This window comes from Antechinus flavipes, chromosome 1, assembly GCF_016432865.1.
Source record: "Antechinus flavipes isolate AdamAnt ecotype Samford, QLD, Australia chromosome 1, AdamAnt_v2, whole genome shotgun sequence".
NCBI lineage: Eukaryota > Metazoa > Chordata > Mammalia > Dasyuromorphia > Dasyuridae > Antechinus > Antechinus flavipes.
The window spans coordinates 558,956,853-558,972,908 of record NC_067398.1 but is presented as its reverse complement, the minus strand read 5'-3'; the positions used below and the strand labels follow the sequence as shown (position 1 = coordinate 558,972,908).

Sequence of the window (16,056 nt, the reverse complement as noted above, 5' to 3'; positions counted from 1 at the left end):
CCTGGCATTCTAATTCATTGTGCCCCATTCATGTCTTACATTGAAGTGTAATGATTTTTTTGTTGCTGGTGTTAAGATTGAATTCAAGTCAGCATATGTAGCCCAACAGGCAAGAACTTTAGGCTTAGTTTGGAGACTTGTAAGGGCATTCCTCATATTTCAAGAATGTCCCAGGAAAGAACAGAAGATTTTTTATTTCTGACTTTGGGCAGCAAAAACCTTGTTGAAAAAGAGCAGTGATCTATCTGAATAATAATTTTTTTTTGTTCTTTTCTTGTAGGTTGCCCTTTATCTGTGTTTCAAACTTTGTGGCACTGCAGTGTGACACTGTCCATCAGCTCTTAGTCCACCACTGGGTCTGGCTAGTGTTAGCTCTTCAGTGAGGTCGCTGGTTCAATTGAAAGCAATAAGATAAAAGGTTGGTTAAACACATTTTGACTTTGTTTTGATAATTCTGAATGTTAAGAATCTTTCTAGTCCCTGTCTAGTCCTTCGTATGTATATACCTTACTTTTCCCTGTGAGTGTTTTGCTTTCTCCTTCTTAAGGTTTGGCTGCAAGTTTTACCCAGTTTATAACTATTCACTTCTGCAGATTGGAAGGTTCTGAGACAATTAACCTTCTTCCCCATACCTTCCAAGATAGGGGACCCAGAACACTACACCCAAAATCCAGGCCATTGTAACTTGTGTAAGGAACATGGGATCAAAGACTCTTGTGATTTGTGATTTCCAGCTGAAAAGGGACCTGCTGTGTCCTATGCTTTTTGGCACTCTAAGCAAAGACTGCCATCTCAATTTTTATTTTTATTTGCAGAGCATAACATAAAATACATGGGATTGCAAAGGGAACAAATTCTGTCAAAATATTTTCTAAACGATGTATGGCCTCCAGGTTAAGAATCCCAGCTCTAATAATATCCCCCTCCTTATACAGAAGCTTAAGGATCAAAGAGACTTGTCCAAAGCATCACAGCTATTCATTGGCATGAAGTCCAATGTTCTTCCTATCCACATCATCATCATAATGTGTTAATTTCGACAAAGGTGGTGATTTATTTTCAAATCTGGTTGGGAAATTTGATCTGAATATGTCATACAGTTAGAGATTTTTACTTCATGGGGTTTTTTTTTTGGGGGGGGTGTTATGTTGCAAGATGTGGATGTTTGGGGGATGGAGTTAATTTTAGAATATTATTAGGAATGTAATACTTTACATATTCAGTTTTTTTTTTTTTAAAAGCCTAAAGGGGGAGGATATCTCTAGTATTGGTTTCCATAGATTGATATTTTTTGTTGTTTTTATTTTTGTTTTTACTCCATTAATAGAGAAGAAAAGAGTTAGTCAACATGATGAAACTTTACTCTGGTCCAATTAGTGCATGGTTGGTGCTTAAACGTTAAGTTTTTTTTTTTTTTTTTTCCTTTTTACCTTAGAACAATGAACTGCTTTATAATGCACATCAGGTTCTTTTTTTTTGCTTGTTCTCTGTATTGTGTACTTCTTCCTATCTGTCCCAGAGGGAGAGCTCATGTACAAGACAGTAGAACAAACTGGAATAAAAACTTGTCATAGCTCCAGAAGCTTAGTGCATGCTTTGTGCTTTGCAACAGCTTCTCCGTGATGAGTCAAAGCACGACAGAGAAGCCGACCTCTTTTCCTCTTTCTGATCATAGCTGAGCTTCTCATTTTGTTTTATTACTCATAATTGCTTTCAAGTCCAAGAGATATGAGGATACTTACTAGAAATTAACTTTTCTTCAAATGTTAAAGTAAATGTAGATGGTTTTGTCTTTAGAACACCAAAGAATCACACTTTGTACATTATCCCAAAAGAGGAAATCGACTTAACAAATGTCTTCCTGTTCAGACAAAATGGGAAATAACAAATTTTTGCAGGTTAAATCTTTGCAACTTTTTGTAGCATTTTTGTTAGCATGTTAGTTAACTGTGTTAGCTATCTGAAGATATTTTTTGTGAGATACTTAGATTTTTAAGTTTAGCTTTCATTTTTGTTAATTGTAAAACTCTTATTTAGAAATATTCTGTTTAATATTTTCATTTTTTTTTTTTTCTTAAGAGGCAGTTGGAGTTAAGTGACTTGCCCAGGGGAACACAACAAATAAGTCAATGAGGCCAGATTTGAATTCAGGTCCTCCTGATGCCTGGGGCTGGTGCACTGCCCCATTTACCTGCATCCCCCCCTCCCCCTCCCCTTTTTTTTTTAAGTGACCTTTTGTGCCTTATCACTTTGTTTCTTTGGGCAGAATTGAAATTTTTATTATTATCCCTTATAACTTTACATGTCCTCTGTAATATGTTTGCACATTTTAGTAAATCCTCTATCAGGATTTTTTGTAACTCATTCCAATTTCTATATGGAAATAGGTAAATGGACTTAGCTCTTCGCTGTTGACTATTTCATCCTTTGCTTCTTTTTCAGTAGTTAGTGGTACCAAGAGAGAGGAAGAAACTGAGATAAACAGACATTACCCTGCCATTTCTAGTGGAAGGTGGTCGTCCAAAGAGAAAATCTTATTACATATCACTTGTAGAAGATGAAGGTAATTGTTTTGATATTAAAAGTATTTGACTAAAATAGATTATCTGACTCATCTGCTGTGTCTTTCTTTCATTGGAATGACTGTTTCAAATAGAAGGCTCTGAATTAGTTTCAAGAATCTGTATGGATGACAGAATCTCAATTTTTACCTTTATTTAGCTTTGATGACATAAGCTGTTTGACTCATCATTGTAAATGAGCAATTTTTCATGTTTTACACGTAAGGCATCACTTTTTTAAAAGTATAATTCAGTGCTATTGATAATGAATATTGATAACATTCATTAAAAATCTATTAATACAATTTTATTAGCTTTTTGTTAACAATTTTTTCTTTATTAAGTTGCTACAGATATTTGCAAGGATGAAGGTTTTGACCTCAAAAAATGTTTGATATTCTTTCATAACTCATTAAAGGTGACTTTAAATTATGGGTGTTTTTATTTTTTAAAAATATACTTGGGTGATGATATGCCACAGATGAGTGGGATTCTCATTGTTTTCTGACTCCTAACACGATTGCGTCACGGCCATGGAATTAATAATGATAGGTCTGGCATAGGTGTCTCAGGTCTGTTTTTAGGTCCAACAACATAGTGATTTTTCAATGCTGCCACTATCAGCTCTTTGGTGAGGGGGTTAAAGAAACCCACTCACTGTTTTTAACAGCCTCCAAAAATCACTTTTGAATCTCCACCAGGATTTTCAACTTTTTGCCTTCTCCTACAAACCTCCCCTGAAATTCTTCACTTCAGAAAGAAAGGAATGTTCGCTTCTTGGATTTTCTCTTTGCCTGACGTTTTATGTTTTACATTTCCTCTTTTAATTCCAGCAAAAAGAAACTTCAGCCTAAACTGTAGCCCTATGACGTCCAAGTCGCCCAGCAGCTTAGAAGGTTCTGATTTATCTTCCATCCACACCATGATGTCAGCAGTGATGAGTGTAGGGAAGATTGCAGAAAATGGTGGCAACTCACAAGCCATCAAATCCCCAACGAAGTCATCGGGACCCAATCGGATTGGCAGGAGAAACCAGGTAAATGATGATGAATTGGCTTCCAAAGTCTTGTAAGTCTGGCTTGTGAGTCAGAAGACTTGTTATTGATTCAAATCTTTGGGGAAATATTAGTTAATTAATAACTGTCTCTTAATAACTGTGAATGAACACTATGAATGACAGTCTCTTAATAACTGTGAATGAACACTATGAATGACAGTCTTGTCAGTTTTATCTTGGAGAGTAAACTTCTATTAAGGTGTTGCTTACCACTGCAGTCGGCCTTTTATCTAAAGTATCATTACAGTTAGAGGTCATCCTCTTTATCTTTTTTAAAGCGTGCCTGTTTTATTTCTTTACATTTGGTTATTGGACTTTTCAGAGCATCACCTTTTTGTTCCATAGAGTTTAGAGAAGAATCATAGTTTAGATAGATGTTTCTGTGGGCATTAGATCGGGGGGAAGCTGGAGAGAATAAATGGACAGGAATCCTCAATTCATTTGAATGGAGCACTTTGGACAATATTTAGATATTTATCCTTAATCATCCTCTCAGATCTTTTATGCCAGTGGCTTCCACCATTGTAAGATAGTAGTATTGGAGAGTGAATGATCCTTATTCTTTCTCTGACCTTTTTTGTGTCACCAACACTCTTAAGACAAAAAATAAAAAAATTAATCTCTTACATTTATTCAGGCAGATGAAAAGCCCGTTTTTAAAAAATAGTTATGTATTGATGGAGGGAGAGACTCCAGAAATCTGTGCAATCTATGATATGCTCATTAAAAACAGATATTAACCTTTTAATAAACTGATCTCAAAACTACTATTATATAAACCCTTTCCTAAGTTCTGGAGTTGGAAGTCCAGTAGGGAAACTGAAATTCAGGGAAACAAGAACAAGTCTTGTTTAAAGTGACATAAGTAAGGAAGAAGAGAGCCAAGATTTGATCTTGTGTTGGCTGACTAAATTTAGTGGTCCTTCCACTAGTCTTTGTATGGCTTCTCAAAGCCGAGGAGTATTTGTTCTCTTAGTAGTTAATTGGTTGTTTACATTTGTTCTTCATTCATACTCCATATTTCTCTGTAAAGGTCTTTGGACAGTCTTTGCAGGGTGTTCCTTTGGGAATTTAGGATAAGGGGACCCTCCTTCATCCATGTGACCTCTCTTGGGATGTCACAGCATCGTATCAAGGAAAAAATGACTCTTGTTTCAGGGACCATGAGAATGTGGAGCACACCATTTATCTTTTGGGGTGTCTTGTCTGCTTGTTCAGCCCTTTTTCAGTCCTGTCCCATTTTTCATGACCCAATTAGGGCTTTCTTGGCAAAGACACTGCAGTGTTTTGCCACTTTGCTTTCTGGTTCATTTTGTAGAGGAGGAAATGAAGGCACAAACTAAGGGACATGCCCAGGGTCACACATTTAATAAATGTTTTATCTATGTTTCTCTGTATTCAACTTTTTAGAAGCTGAGCCAGCATCCAACACATTGGATCTTTGGATTAGGGAAAAAAAAGTTAATTTGATGAAAGAGCTGGAGAACCTTTCCCTTCCTCTCCCATGGAGAAGAGAGAAAAAGGAAAGCTATTTCTTAGCCCCTGACCCACTCTGTTACCTCTCTGAGTTCCCCCCCTTCATTCCTATCCAAACCCTTCTCTCTCTCTCTCTTTTTTTTTTTTTTTTTTTTTTTTTTTTAAATAACTTTTTATTGACAGAACCCATGCCAGGGTAATTTTTTACAGCATTATCCCTTGCACTCACTTCTGTTCCGATTTTTCCCCTCCTTCCCTCCACTCTCTCCCCTAGATGGCAAGCAGTCTTTTACATGTTGAATAGGTTACAGTATATCCTAGATATAATATATGTGTGCAGAACCGAACAGTTCTCTTGTTGCACAGGGAAAATTGAATTCAGAAGGTATAAATAATCTGGGAAGAAAAACAAAAATGCAATTAGTTTATATTCATTTCCCAGTATTCTTTCTTTGGGTGTAGCTGCTTCTGTCCATCTTTGATCAATTGATACTGAATTGGCTCTCTTTATTGAAGAGGTCCACTTCCATCAGAATACATCCTCAAACAGTATCATTGTTGAGGTATATAATGATCTCCTGGTTCTGCTCGTTTCACTCAGCATCAGTTCATGTAAGTCTCGCCAGTCCTCTCTGTATTCATTCTGCTGGTCATTCCTTACAGAACAATAATATTCCATAACATTCATATACCACAATTTACTCAACCATTCTCCAATTGAAGGGCATCCATTCATTTTCCAGCTTCTAGCCACTACAAACAGGGCTGCCACAAACATTTTGGCACATACAGGTCCCTTTCCTTTCTTTAGTATCTCTTTGGGGGATAAGCCCAGTAGAGACACTGCTGGATCAAAGGGTATGCACAATTTGATAACTTTTTGAGCATAGTTCCAAATTGCTCTCCAGAATGGCTGGATGTGTTCACAATTCCACCAACAATGTATCAGTGTCCCAGTTTTCCCACATCCCCTCCAACATTCCGCATTATCTTTCCCTGTCATTCTAGTCAATCTGACAGGTGTGTAGTTGTATCTCAGAGTTGTCTTAATTTGCATTTCTCTGATTAATAATGATTTGGAGCATATTTTCATATGTCTTTAAATAGTTTCAATTTCTTCATCTGAGATTTATCTGTTCATATCCTTTGACCATTTATCAATTGGAGAATGGTTTTATCCAAACCCTTCTCAATTTTGTTAGGACCCCACTTTTTGGTAGAGGAGGTGTAGAAGAAAGGGAAGGAGAGCAAAAGAAAGCTCTTTTTAGTCACCACTTTCTTAATAATAATAATAATAATAGCCAGACTTTATAGCTACAGGTGAGAGTTCTAGCTTTCTTCTGAGCCCTGTGGAATCCACTCAAGTGGTTCATAAGCACTATGAGAGTGGCCATACATCAACAACAATGTGATAGTTTGGTTCCAGACCCCTCCCTTGTTGATAAATGCAGGGAAGAGCCAGTGGAACATGTTCTCATTTGAGTTCTCTTTCTGCTACTGACCCCAGACTTTTTTTTACATGATGTTTTTGTATTGTTTTTTTTTTTTTTTTAAACCAGGAAGCTATGTTAGGATTGAAGGGAGGGCCTTCTCTTTTCTACCCTCCCCCAAGATAAAAATGGAGTCCCAGAGAGATGAAAAGGAGTCCTAGGGATAAATCTCCTAAGTGCTCTCACAGACTTCCAGAACAGATTAGCTTCTAGCTGAATGCCTAACAAGGGTGTCAGATTGCTTCATTATGGAATAGTGAGTTATCAAATTAGCTGCTAATTTTATCTTTCAGTCAGGAAGTGGTCCTTTCACCAACCATACTCTAGATTTTAAATTCATCAGTGTCTTTTCAACACTAGTGATGTTCACCATTTGTGGCTATATGGGATAGAACAGAGAGTCCAGTGGGTCAGTAAAATTCATTCTTTCCAAGCCATATTTGGTTTAGTTGGCCTCCATTTATGGTATGTAATGCACTATGCTAGAGACGAGAAAAAGTTTGGATTTTGGTTAATAAACCCCAGGGTCAATTCCATGATATTGAATCTCTGTTTGAAGGTAAACTGGTAATTGCTCTGTGGTATGAATTTGTCTATTGAGAGGACAGTCCTTCTAGCATCCCGATTGTTTTGTCCCAAGTCTCTTCCCCCATTCTTAAAACATAAATGACTCTGCCTGATCTGCATCTAATTTTCGAGGTTCATGGAACATTATACACTGATCTAATCAAACTGGCCTTCTTATTCAGGACATTTAGCTCATGGACATTCTGCTGCCTGCCTTTATATTGGCCATTCATAGAAACTCTGAGAGTTCCTTCTTTCCTTTAAGATACATCATCATCTGCATTGAGCCTTTTTTCTTCATTCCTTTCATTAGTCTCCCTGCTTTTCCCTCAAGTACCTTGTACTTAATTACTTAGTATGTGTATTTGTTTGTATATCTGTATATTTATATACATTTATTCATTTTATATTTGGGCAGTGTGGTTTTTATATAGATATAGATAGCTTTTTATTGATAAAACATATGCAAGGATAATTTTTCATTATTGACTCTTGGCAAAAACTTCTGTTCCAACTTTTCCCTTTCTTCCCTCCACCCCCTCCTCTAGATGGCAACAGTCCCATACATGTTAAAGTGTTATGTTAAATACAATATGTGTCTATATATTTATATAGTTATCTTGTTGCACAAGAAAAATCGGATTTAGAAAGAAGGTGTAAAAATAACCTAGGAAGAAAAAAAAAATTTGCAAACAACAACAGAAAGAGTACAAATGCTATGTTGTGGTCCACACTCATTTCCCAGTGTTCTTTCGCTGGGTGTAGCTGGTTCTGTTCATCACTGATCAATTGGAACTGATTTGGATCCTCTTATTTCTGAAGATGGCCACGTCCATCAGAATTGATCATCACATATTATCGTGGTTGAAGTGTTTAATGATCTCCCGGTCCTGCTCATTTCGCTTAGCTTCAGTTCATGTAAGTCTCTCCAGGCCTCTCTGAAATTATCCTGCCAGTCATTTCTTACAGAACAATAATATTCCATAATGTTCATATGCTACAATTTACTCAGCCATTCTCCAATTGATGGGCATCCTTTCAATTTCCAGTTTCTAGCTACTATGAAGAGACCTGCCACAAACATTCTTGCACATACTAGGTCTCTTTCCCTTCTTTAAGATCTCTTTGGGATATAAGCCCAGTAGTAATACTGCTGGATCAAAGGGTATACACAGTTTGACTTTTTGAATATAGTTCCAAATTTGAGCAGTGTTTTAAATTAAGTTTTAATTTTTATCTTTTAACATCACATACATTATTCTTTGCATCTTATCCCATCCTGTATGTATTTTTTATGTAATTCATGTCTCTATTGTTTATTTAACTAAGTGGTCTAGAGTAGTTCGAGATCTGGGTCTGGAGCTAGGAAGACTCGAGTTGAAATCCTCCCTCAGACACTAGCTATGTGATATTGCACAGGTTTCTTAAACTCTGTTCTAGTTTGCTTAATTCTAAAATGCAGTGAATAATAGCATCTGCCTCCTAGAGTTGTGAGGACCAAAATGAGAATATCTGAGAAGCCCTTTAGCACAGTGTCATGAACAAAGTAGCCAGTTTGTAGATACTATTTTTATAAATTATTATTATTATGTCAATACTTGGGAGTTTCAGTTTTCTCTTTGTATACAGGGTTTGGTACTTAGTAGCTGCTTAATAAATATATCCTTATTGATTTAAATGAAGCATTTTCATTGTTTTAGGCACTATAGTTGAAAGTGGGGGCACAAAGGCTACAAATAGTACCTTGCCCACAATGAGCTTATGGTCTATTAAGGGAGACAAACCTCAGTATATACAAAATGAATACAGGGGAAGAGGAGGGCAGAAGAAAGAGGCCACAGGCACTGAAACAAGCACAAAGGCCACATGGAGGAAGCAGCATTCTGAGGCACATTTCCAGACAGGCTGTGGACTCACTGTCAGCCCTCTGAAGTCACTTGGTCACTGAGGAGAATCATTCTGAAGCCTTTCCAGTGTTTTCTGAAGGGGCAATATTTTGAGCTTCTGCTCTATGTTTATCTTGGTACTGAATGCTGTTTTAGTTTTAGGAGAGGCTTTTGTAGCAATGGAGAATCAATTGACTTGTGTTGTTTACTAACTCTGTCTGTGACTTAGGGCTCATCTTTATCAATCACATTCCCTCAGCATTATTTAAATAGATTAAAAGTAGCTTTGGGTTATGGATTTCAAAAAGAAAATCATGTGGTCCATAATAGGAATTGAACATTTCATGTATAATTCCTTTTCAGTTTGACTGTGTGTTTAAAGTGCTTATTTTAATTGGTGTTAATATCAGTTTCAATTTAAACAAAATCAGTGGCTGTCAGATTTATTAGGATTAGTTGTGTTGAATAAATAAATATAAGTTATTATCTTCCTGTTTTTGTAGGAAACTAAAGAGGAAAAGTCTTCCTATACTTGTCCCCTGTGTGAAAAGATTTGCACTACTCAACATCAGCTAACTATGCACATTCGTCAGGTATGCTGGGATTTTGGGTCTCTTTTTGCAATTTTTTGATTGTATTTAATTTATTGGTTTGTTTTTTAGGAATGTTTTAGAACATGCTCAGATTTATATATGTTAATTCATTTTATTTTATTTTTTTTTGGAAAGTGGAAAATTGTGGGTCTTCTAAATAGTCAAAGCTTTTGACCTCCAATTTGGATGTAATGTTTCCTCCTTAAAGAAAGGTTTGAGGAAAATATCCTAGCCCATGCAGAGTTTCACTTCCTCTCCATTAGCTACATATAGACAGCATCTAATTGAGGTTAAGTTGGAGACTGACAAGGGGCAATCACCATGTTTAGAGGCCCAAATTCTAGTATTTCATTAGTTTGCTGCGACTCTATCTGCCTAGGAGTATCCAAATATGATCTGTTGACCCAAACACATACAATGTACAGGAAGAGAGAAGCTTATTTCTTTTGGTATTATAATGTTAATGTTTTCAACATAGAAATTCAGAAGGTGGTGGAGGGTGGAGAGAAGCTTTAGAGGGGGAAAAACTGGGAAAAACCTGTCCCTTTAGAGCCAAATATGTCTGTCCAAGGTCCTAACCTGTTTATTTTGAAGCTAAAAGTAAAAATTCACCAAACATAAGAAAGGTGGAATATAAAAGGGTATTGGGAGCCAAATGGACTGTAATATTTCAGGGAGTTGCTTTATTAAACTTTGTTTTTATAATTGTTCCAGTGGTTGACAGTGATATAGAATGACTTTAATAAGACCCTCTTTTCTTTAGCATAACACAGACACTGGAGGGACAGACCATTCCTGCAGCATCTGTGGAAAGTCTCTGAGCTCAGCAAGCTCCTTGGATCGCCACATGCTGGTGCATTCTGGTGAAAGGCCTTATAAATGTTCAGTTTGTGGACAGTCTTTTACAACCAATGGAAATATGCACAGGTAAGTTATGAGCTAGACTGGGTGGCTACTGGTTTCTGGAAAAGAGGGAAGAATGGATTTTCTCCTAGCTCTTCTATGAAGCATGTGGTATGTTCTCTCCCTGGAAAAAGAAATCTTTAGCTCTATAAGTTACTTTCACTATATTCTTGCTATTCCTCTGTTAATAATTTTAGAGATGTGATTTCACAACACACACACACACACACACACACACAAAGGATTTCATCTGGGCTCAGTCCTTAGCTTTTCAGAGCTCAAAAGAGGCATTCCAGTTGTGCCATTTGAATTTTCTTTGTGAGGTTGCCAGTTATGGGCTGCTTATCAGAAAGTATAACTCTAAGTATGAATACTTTATTTGTTTTTGAATCCCCCCTTTTGCCTTTTAAGTATTTGTATATACCTATTCCTTGCCTGGACCTCTTCAATAAATGGTTAATATTGGAGCAGCAGAACAGGATAAAATAAAGAAAAGGAAAAATATCTTGGCTCCATATCAGAAAAGTACTTTCTGATAGTATAATCTATCAGATTGCTGCCTGGGAATTGGGAGTGAACAATGTGAGAGAATGTTAGGATGATATGGGACAAACCACTTGTAAATCCAATTTAAAGCATAAGCTAGGTATGGACATTCCATTTTTTTGTTGTTTGTTAGGTTTTAATGAGCCTGATCTCAGCCCTAAAAGGTGATTTTTTTTCTCCCATTCTAAAGGCCATTGAGATTTATTTTTGATATATAAAAGTAATCTATTACACAGCCTCATTCTGTATAATATTTCCTAGTCACTTTTTCCCTTTATCACCTCCAGCATTATCATCACTTTAGGCCATTCCATCCACTTTTGTTCTTTAACTAGTCCTAAAACCCCGTCTCATCTCAAGCCATGCTTCTTTAATCTCTACCCAAGTCCTTATCTTTTAATCTGGCACTGTCTCTCCTCTGTTTGCCCAGCTCTTTTTGCTTCTGTGGGAGCTCTTACAGGAGAACTCTGAAGAGAGGAGATAATCTACTGGCAGAGGACTTAGTCTTTTTCATCTTTCTGAGTTATTATGAATGTATCTCTATTAGACTGATTTATTCTATTTTGAATTATTATAAATCCCTATGACTTAGGTCAGACTCCAGCTTCCATTTGGCTAGAGTGTTTCCACCATCAAAGTTTCAAGTTTGAAACTAGGAGAGCCCATGTACAAAGGTCATAGTTCTTTTTTTTTTTTTTTTGTCTGTTGATAAATACATAATTTGAAGAAGAAGTAATGAAGAATTTGATGTAAAGAGGGGAAGATATTCCAGGCAATGAGGAAAAACAGCAATAGTTCAAAAAAGATAGTTAGGTATACAAAGTACCGTGTGAATATGTTATTTATCTCATTTGATTTTCACAATAGCCTTGTGAAGTGGGTTTACCGATAAGGAATCTGAAGCAGACAGAATTTTTTTTTCTTTTTTCTTTTTTTTTTTTTTAGCAAACAGAATTTTAATAACTTGCCAAAAGTTATATTCCTAGCCACTGAACCAGGCAGAAGGTGATTGAAACATTGTTTAGTCGATATATCTCAATTTTAAAAAATGATCTGAAACATTTAATTTTGTTTTTGGAAATCCCAAATAAATAGATTAAATGGGACTTATCCCCTGGCCTATAATTGTTTTTTTTGAGGGGGGTAGAAACTACTGTCATAATAGATAGGTAGTTTTGTGCTTTCATTGATATGTGAGTCCTCCTTGCAGTGACATAGATCAAAATTCATCAAAGCTTTCTTCTTCTGTATGTATTCTTTTACTTTAGTCCACAAGAGTACCTTCTATTCATTCACTTGATATTACATGGACATTAAGGGAAACATTAGGCATTCCATTCATCCATCATCTTAGTTACATAATCAGCCCACTTTATTTTCTGGCCATTTGCCTTCCTGATTTATACAACTAGTTAAACACACACACACAGAGCTAATATGTAGATAGGTATGCATGTAACATACAGTCAATACTGTATGTATACCAAGAACTTTTTCTTGCTTTCCTTTGCTTCTCAGGTGACTTTCAAATTCAATTCTTTTACTTTCTTGTTTTGAGAAACATAGCAGTACTGCATCCTAGCAGGAATGAAAGATGTATTTAAATAGATGGACTTTGTTTAAAAGATGGATTTTGGTTTTAGAGAGGAAACTTTCAGCCACCAAAAGCAAAAAAGGTTCACAAAGACAATCTGATCCACCATATTTCTCTTTAGACACCAGCATGTATGGCCCATTTATGTAATCATAGACCAGTTCTGTATATGACCCCTTACTCTCACCTGAGTGCACTAGTGCACTGGACATTCTTTTTTCACTGAACAGTAGCATTCTTTTTGTTTGGCTGATTTGGCTAATGTATGTGGTTCTAATTCTCATTTAGGAGGCTCTACAGCATTCTGTAATTTAATGAAATCACAGTGTTGTGCATACATAGCATTTAGAAGAGCTCGCCTGCTCTAGGGAATCTCTTATTTATTTTGACCACGCTTGTCATCCTCCATCATAGTGGCAAATACATTTGGTAATTTATGTCTCCCTGGTTGATTCTGATCTTGATATTAATAATTAACAAAATTATCTTAAGGAGTCCTATATGATTCAGACATGCATGGGAAGTATTTTGTTGGAAGCAAGCCACACGACAATCCAAGTATGATTTTTGCCTGTACCAAATCAGATGGTTTTGGCACAGTGAGGCATAAGAGGCATAATGTTATGATCTTACATTTTGTATACCTCTGGTCAATTGTGTGACAGCAAAGTATCATCTATATAGTCTCATTTTCCTGTTTACCCTTTCCCTTCTCCTAATTTCATCTAGGATGTCCTCAATGCTTGTTCAAGTATATCTTCCCAAATTTTATAGTAGGCATGTTGATTTGATGATTGGTAATCTCTCATTGTCTTCTAAGATGACCAAATATCTCACGAAATACATTTCTTATTGCTCTTGAACAATAAAACCAAATTCATTCGCCATCTATTTTATATGCCTCTTCAAAAAGAAATTCAGCCATCTTTTCATTTTTCTGCAACTTTCTGTTTTCTAGTTTCATTCATACCACTATATATTTGACTAGCAGTTTATACATTCAATTTCTTTGATCTTTGGACAAAAATTTCACATTGAATGTGTTAACTACTAGTCTAGCGAGGCACTGTGCTAAGATTTGTTAACAACTCTCTAAGGAATTATAGGCATTACAGTTATAATAATATAATAATAATGGTTATTAGTTCTTTTTGCACCATTTTCCACCATTGCCACAGTCAACACAAACATAGCTGCGATCCTCTGAGGTTTGTTGTAAGATTTTCTTTGTGTTATGATTTGCTATGCCCAAAGAATTTATTACTGAGGGGCCACCCTATTCTTCATCCTTGAAAAACAAGAAACCATAATCTAAGCCATATTATTATGATGATCATGATTATTATCACTAATTCAGATCTTGTGCTCCAATAGCATAGCTCTTGAGACATAATAACATAATGACCTGGCAGAGTAGTGTTTTGTGGGGGTGATGTCTTTTCAAATCTTTTATACAGCCATCAGGCTTTTAAAACTCTTTTCTTTACAGGAGACCGTTTTAGTAGGTAAAGTAATTCTGTTAATGTGCCTGAGTTATTCTGATGGCAAAGACTGTGAAATTTGTGGATGCTTTTAAACAACTTTCCATATTTTACTAAGAAGGTCCTCGGTGTTTGTAATATACTTGGAGAGTTTCATTTCAGATACCCTTAAAAGCCTTCAAAACATTTTAACAAGTTGGATGTCAGGGTAGAATTTCAGTTCTAGATATGGTTTATTTCCCCTTATTTCTTCTCTTGTTAACTACTAGTCCTTAGCATCCACTGTGGAAAAAGGTGGCTATTGACATTTGATTTTCATTTTGCTTTTTTTGGAGCCCTTTTCATCCACTTTATTTCCTGGTATTTTCTATCTACTTTTTCTGCTAAGTGGAAGTAGTCAAGTGTGAGATCTGCTTTCAAGAAGACCTTTTTTTTTTAAATCTTTTTACCTTCCTGGATTGATCTTCTCATCAAAAAAAGGCACTTTCTCAAATGATGGTGTTTTGTTATTGCTAACTCAGCTTAACATTCTTACCTGTTTGACTCTTGCCCATGATTTTCCATAAGGGGTTTGTACAGTGTGTTGAAGACCTCTTATAGATCTTTTCAGATTACTTGGGCACTAGTGGCAAGATTGATCAACAGTTACTCTTAACTTTCTCTATTCCAGTTTTACCTCTCTGTGATAATGTCCTTTGCATCTTTTGTTATATGTATTTGCTATATGCTCATGTACCAGTTTTGTTTACATCATAACCTGAAAAGAGCAATTCCCTTTTACTACAAATTTCTCTTCAAATCTAACTATGTGTAGAAGAAGGAAAAAAAAAAAACACCTGCTAGGCCAAGAGTAGGCTATAAGGTAAGTGGAGTTAAGTCCTATGATGTCAACATTATTAAGGACTTCCACTAATTTTTTTTAAACATGCACCTTTATATTTTGACTTTAGGCTTCCTGAAGCATTATGACACGCAAGGAACACAAGGCTGAAATCCAGGAAACTTGGGTTCTAGGTTCTTTCCAGTTCTATAAATTTATATCTTTTTTATTCTGTTTTGCAAATACCACCATGGAGCTGAGCTGAGTTCACTCGATCTAGTCAGTCCCAATTCACATAATGTTCTGTATCTTTTCCCTTCATCAATATCTTGGCCACTTAGTATCCATTCTTCCTTTCTACCTTCTACTTTAAAACTCTACAAATTTCATGTCAGTTAACTGCCTTATCTATTCATTCACAGCCCCCATGGTTCCCTTCCCTCATTCCTTTCTTTCCTCCCCCAACCCCTTTGAATGAAAGCTACTTTGAGAATAAGGAGTATCTCTTTGCCTTTGTCACTAAGCATAGTGCCCACCTAGCACATAACAAGCAGATACTAATAAAGATTTTACAATCATTCATATCCTATTCAGTTTTCACTGATCCACTTGTCTCAGTGCTCTATCCTGGAAAGATCAGTTGATGAAGTCCCTAATAGGCCTCAATATATCATAAATGTTTTATGAAAACAGACTATTCTTAGCTGCTTTTTTTGTTGTTGAGGCAATTGGGGTTAAGTGACTTGCTCAGGGTCACACAGCTAGGAAGTATTAAGTGTCTGAGATCAAATTTGAACTCAGGTCCTCCTGACTTCAGGGCTGGTGCTCTATCCACCTAGCTGTCCCGCCAGTTGCTTTTTTTAATATTTTAGTAACTACCAATAATATAGAGTAAAACATTTGTGTTTCATTCATTGCTCATTGTTGTATATAAGTTCTTTTTTAAGGAAAAACTCTGACTTTACTTGAAATTTCATAGTCAGAGGATCATAGATTGACAACTGGATTAATGTTAGAGGTCAGTCAGCCTCTTCATTTTATAGGACAGTTATCTATGATTGAATATATGCAACCTGTTGGAT

General features: G+C 36.1%; 1 protein-coding gene across 2 annotated transcripts in view; it reads left to right on the top strand.

The window, feature by feature from the left end:
* Positions 1-286: 286 nt before the first annotated feature.
* RREB1 (ras responsive element binding protein 1) overlaps positions 287-16,056 on the top strand; it is a 77,835-nt gene continuing 62,065 nt past the window's right edge. For both annotated transcript variants that reach the window (XM_051970724.1, XM_051970723.1), the window contains exons 1-5: positions 287-418; positions 2,443-2,563; positions 3,395-3,597; positions 9,541-9,630; positions 10,394-10,557. In XM_051970724.1, coding sequence (XP_051826684.1) covers positions 3,427-3,597; positions 9,541-9,630; positions 10,394-10,557 — 425 coding nt within the window. In that variant the 5' untranslated portion in view covers positions 287-418; positions 2,443-2,563; positions 3,395-3,426. The remainder of the gene's footprint in view (positions 419-2,442; positions 2,564-3,394; positions 3,598-9,540; positions 9,631-10,393; positions 10,558-16,056) is intronic.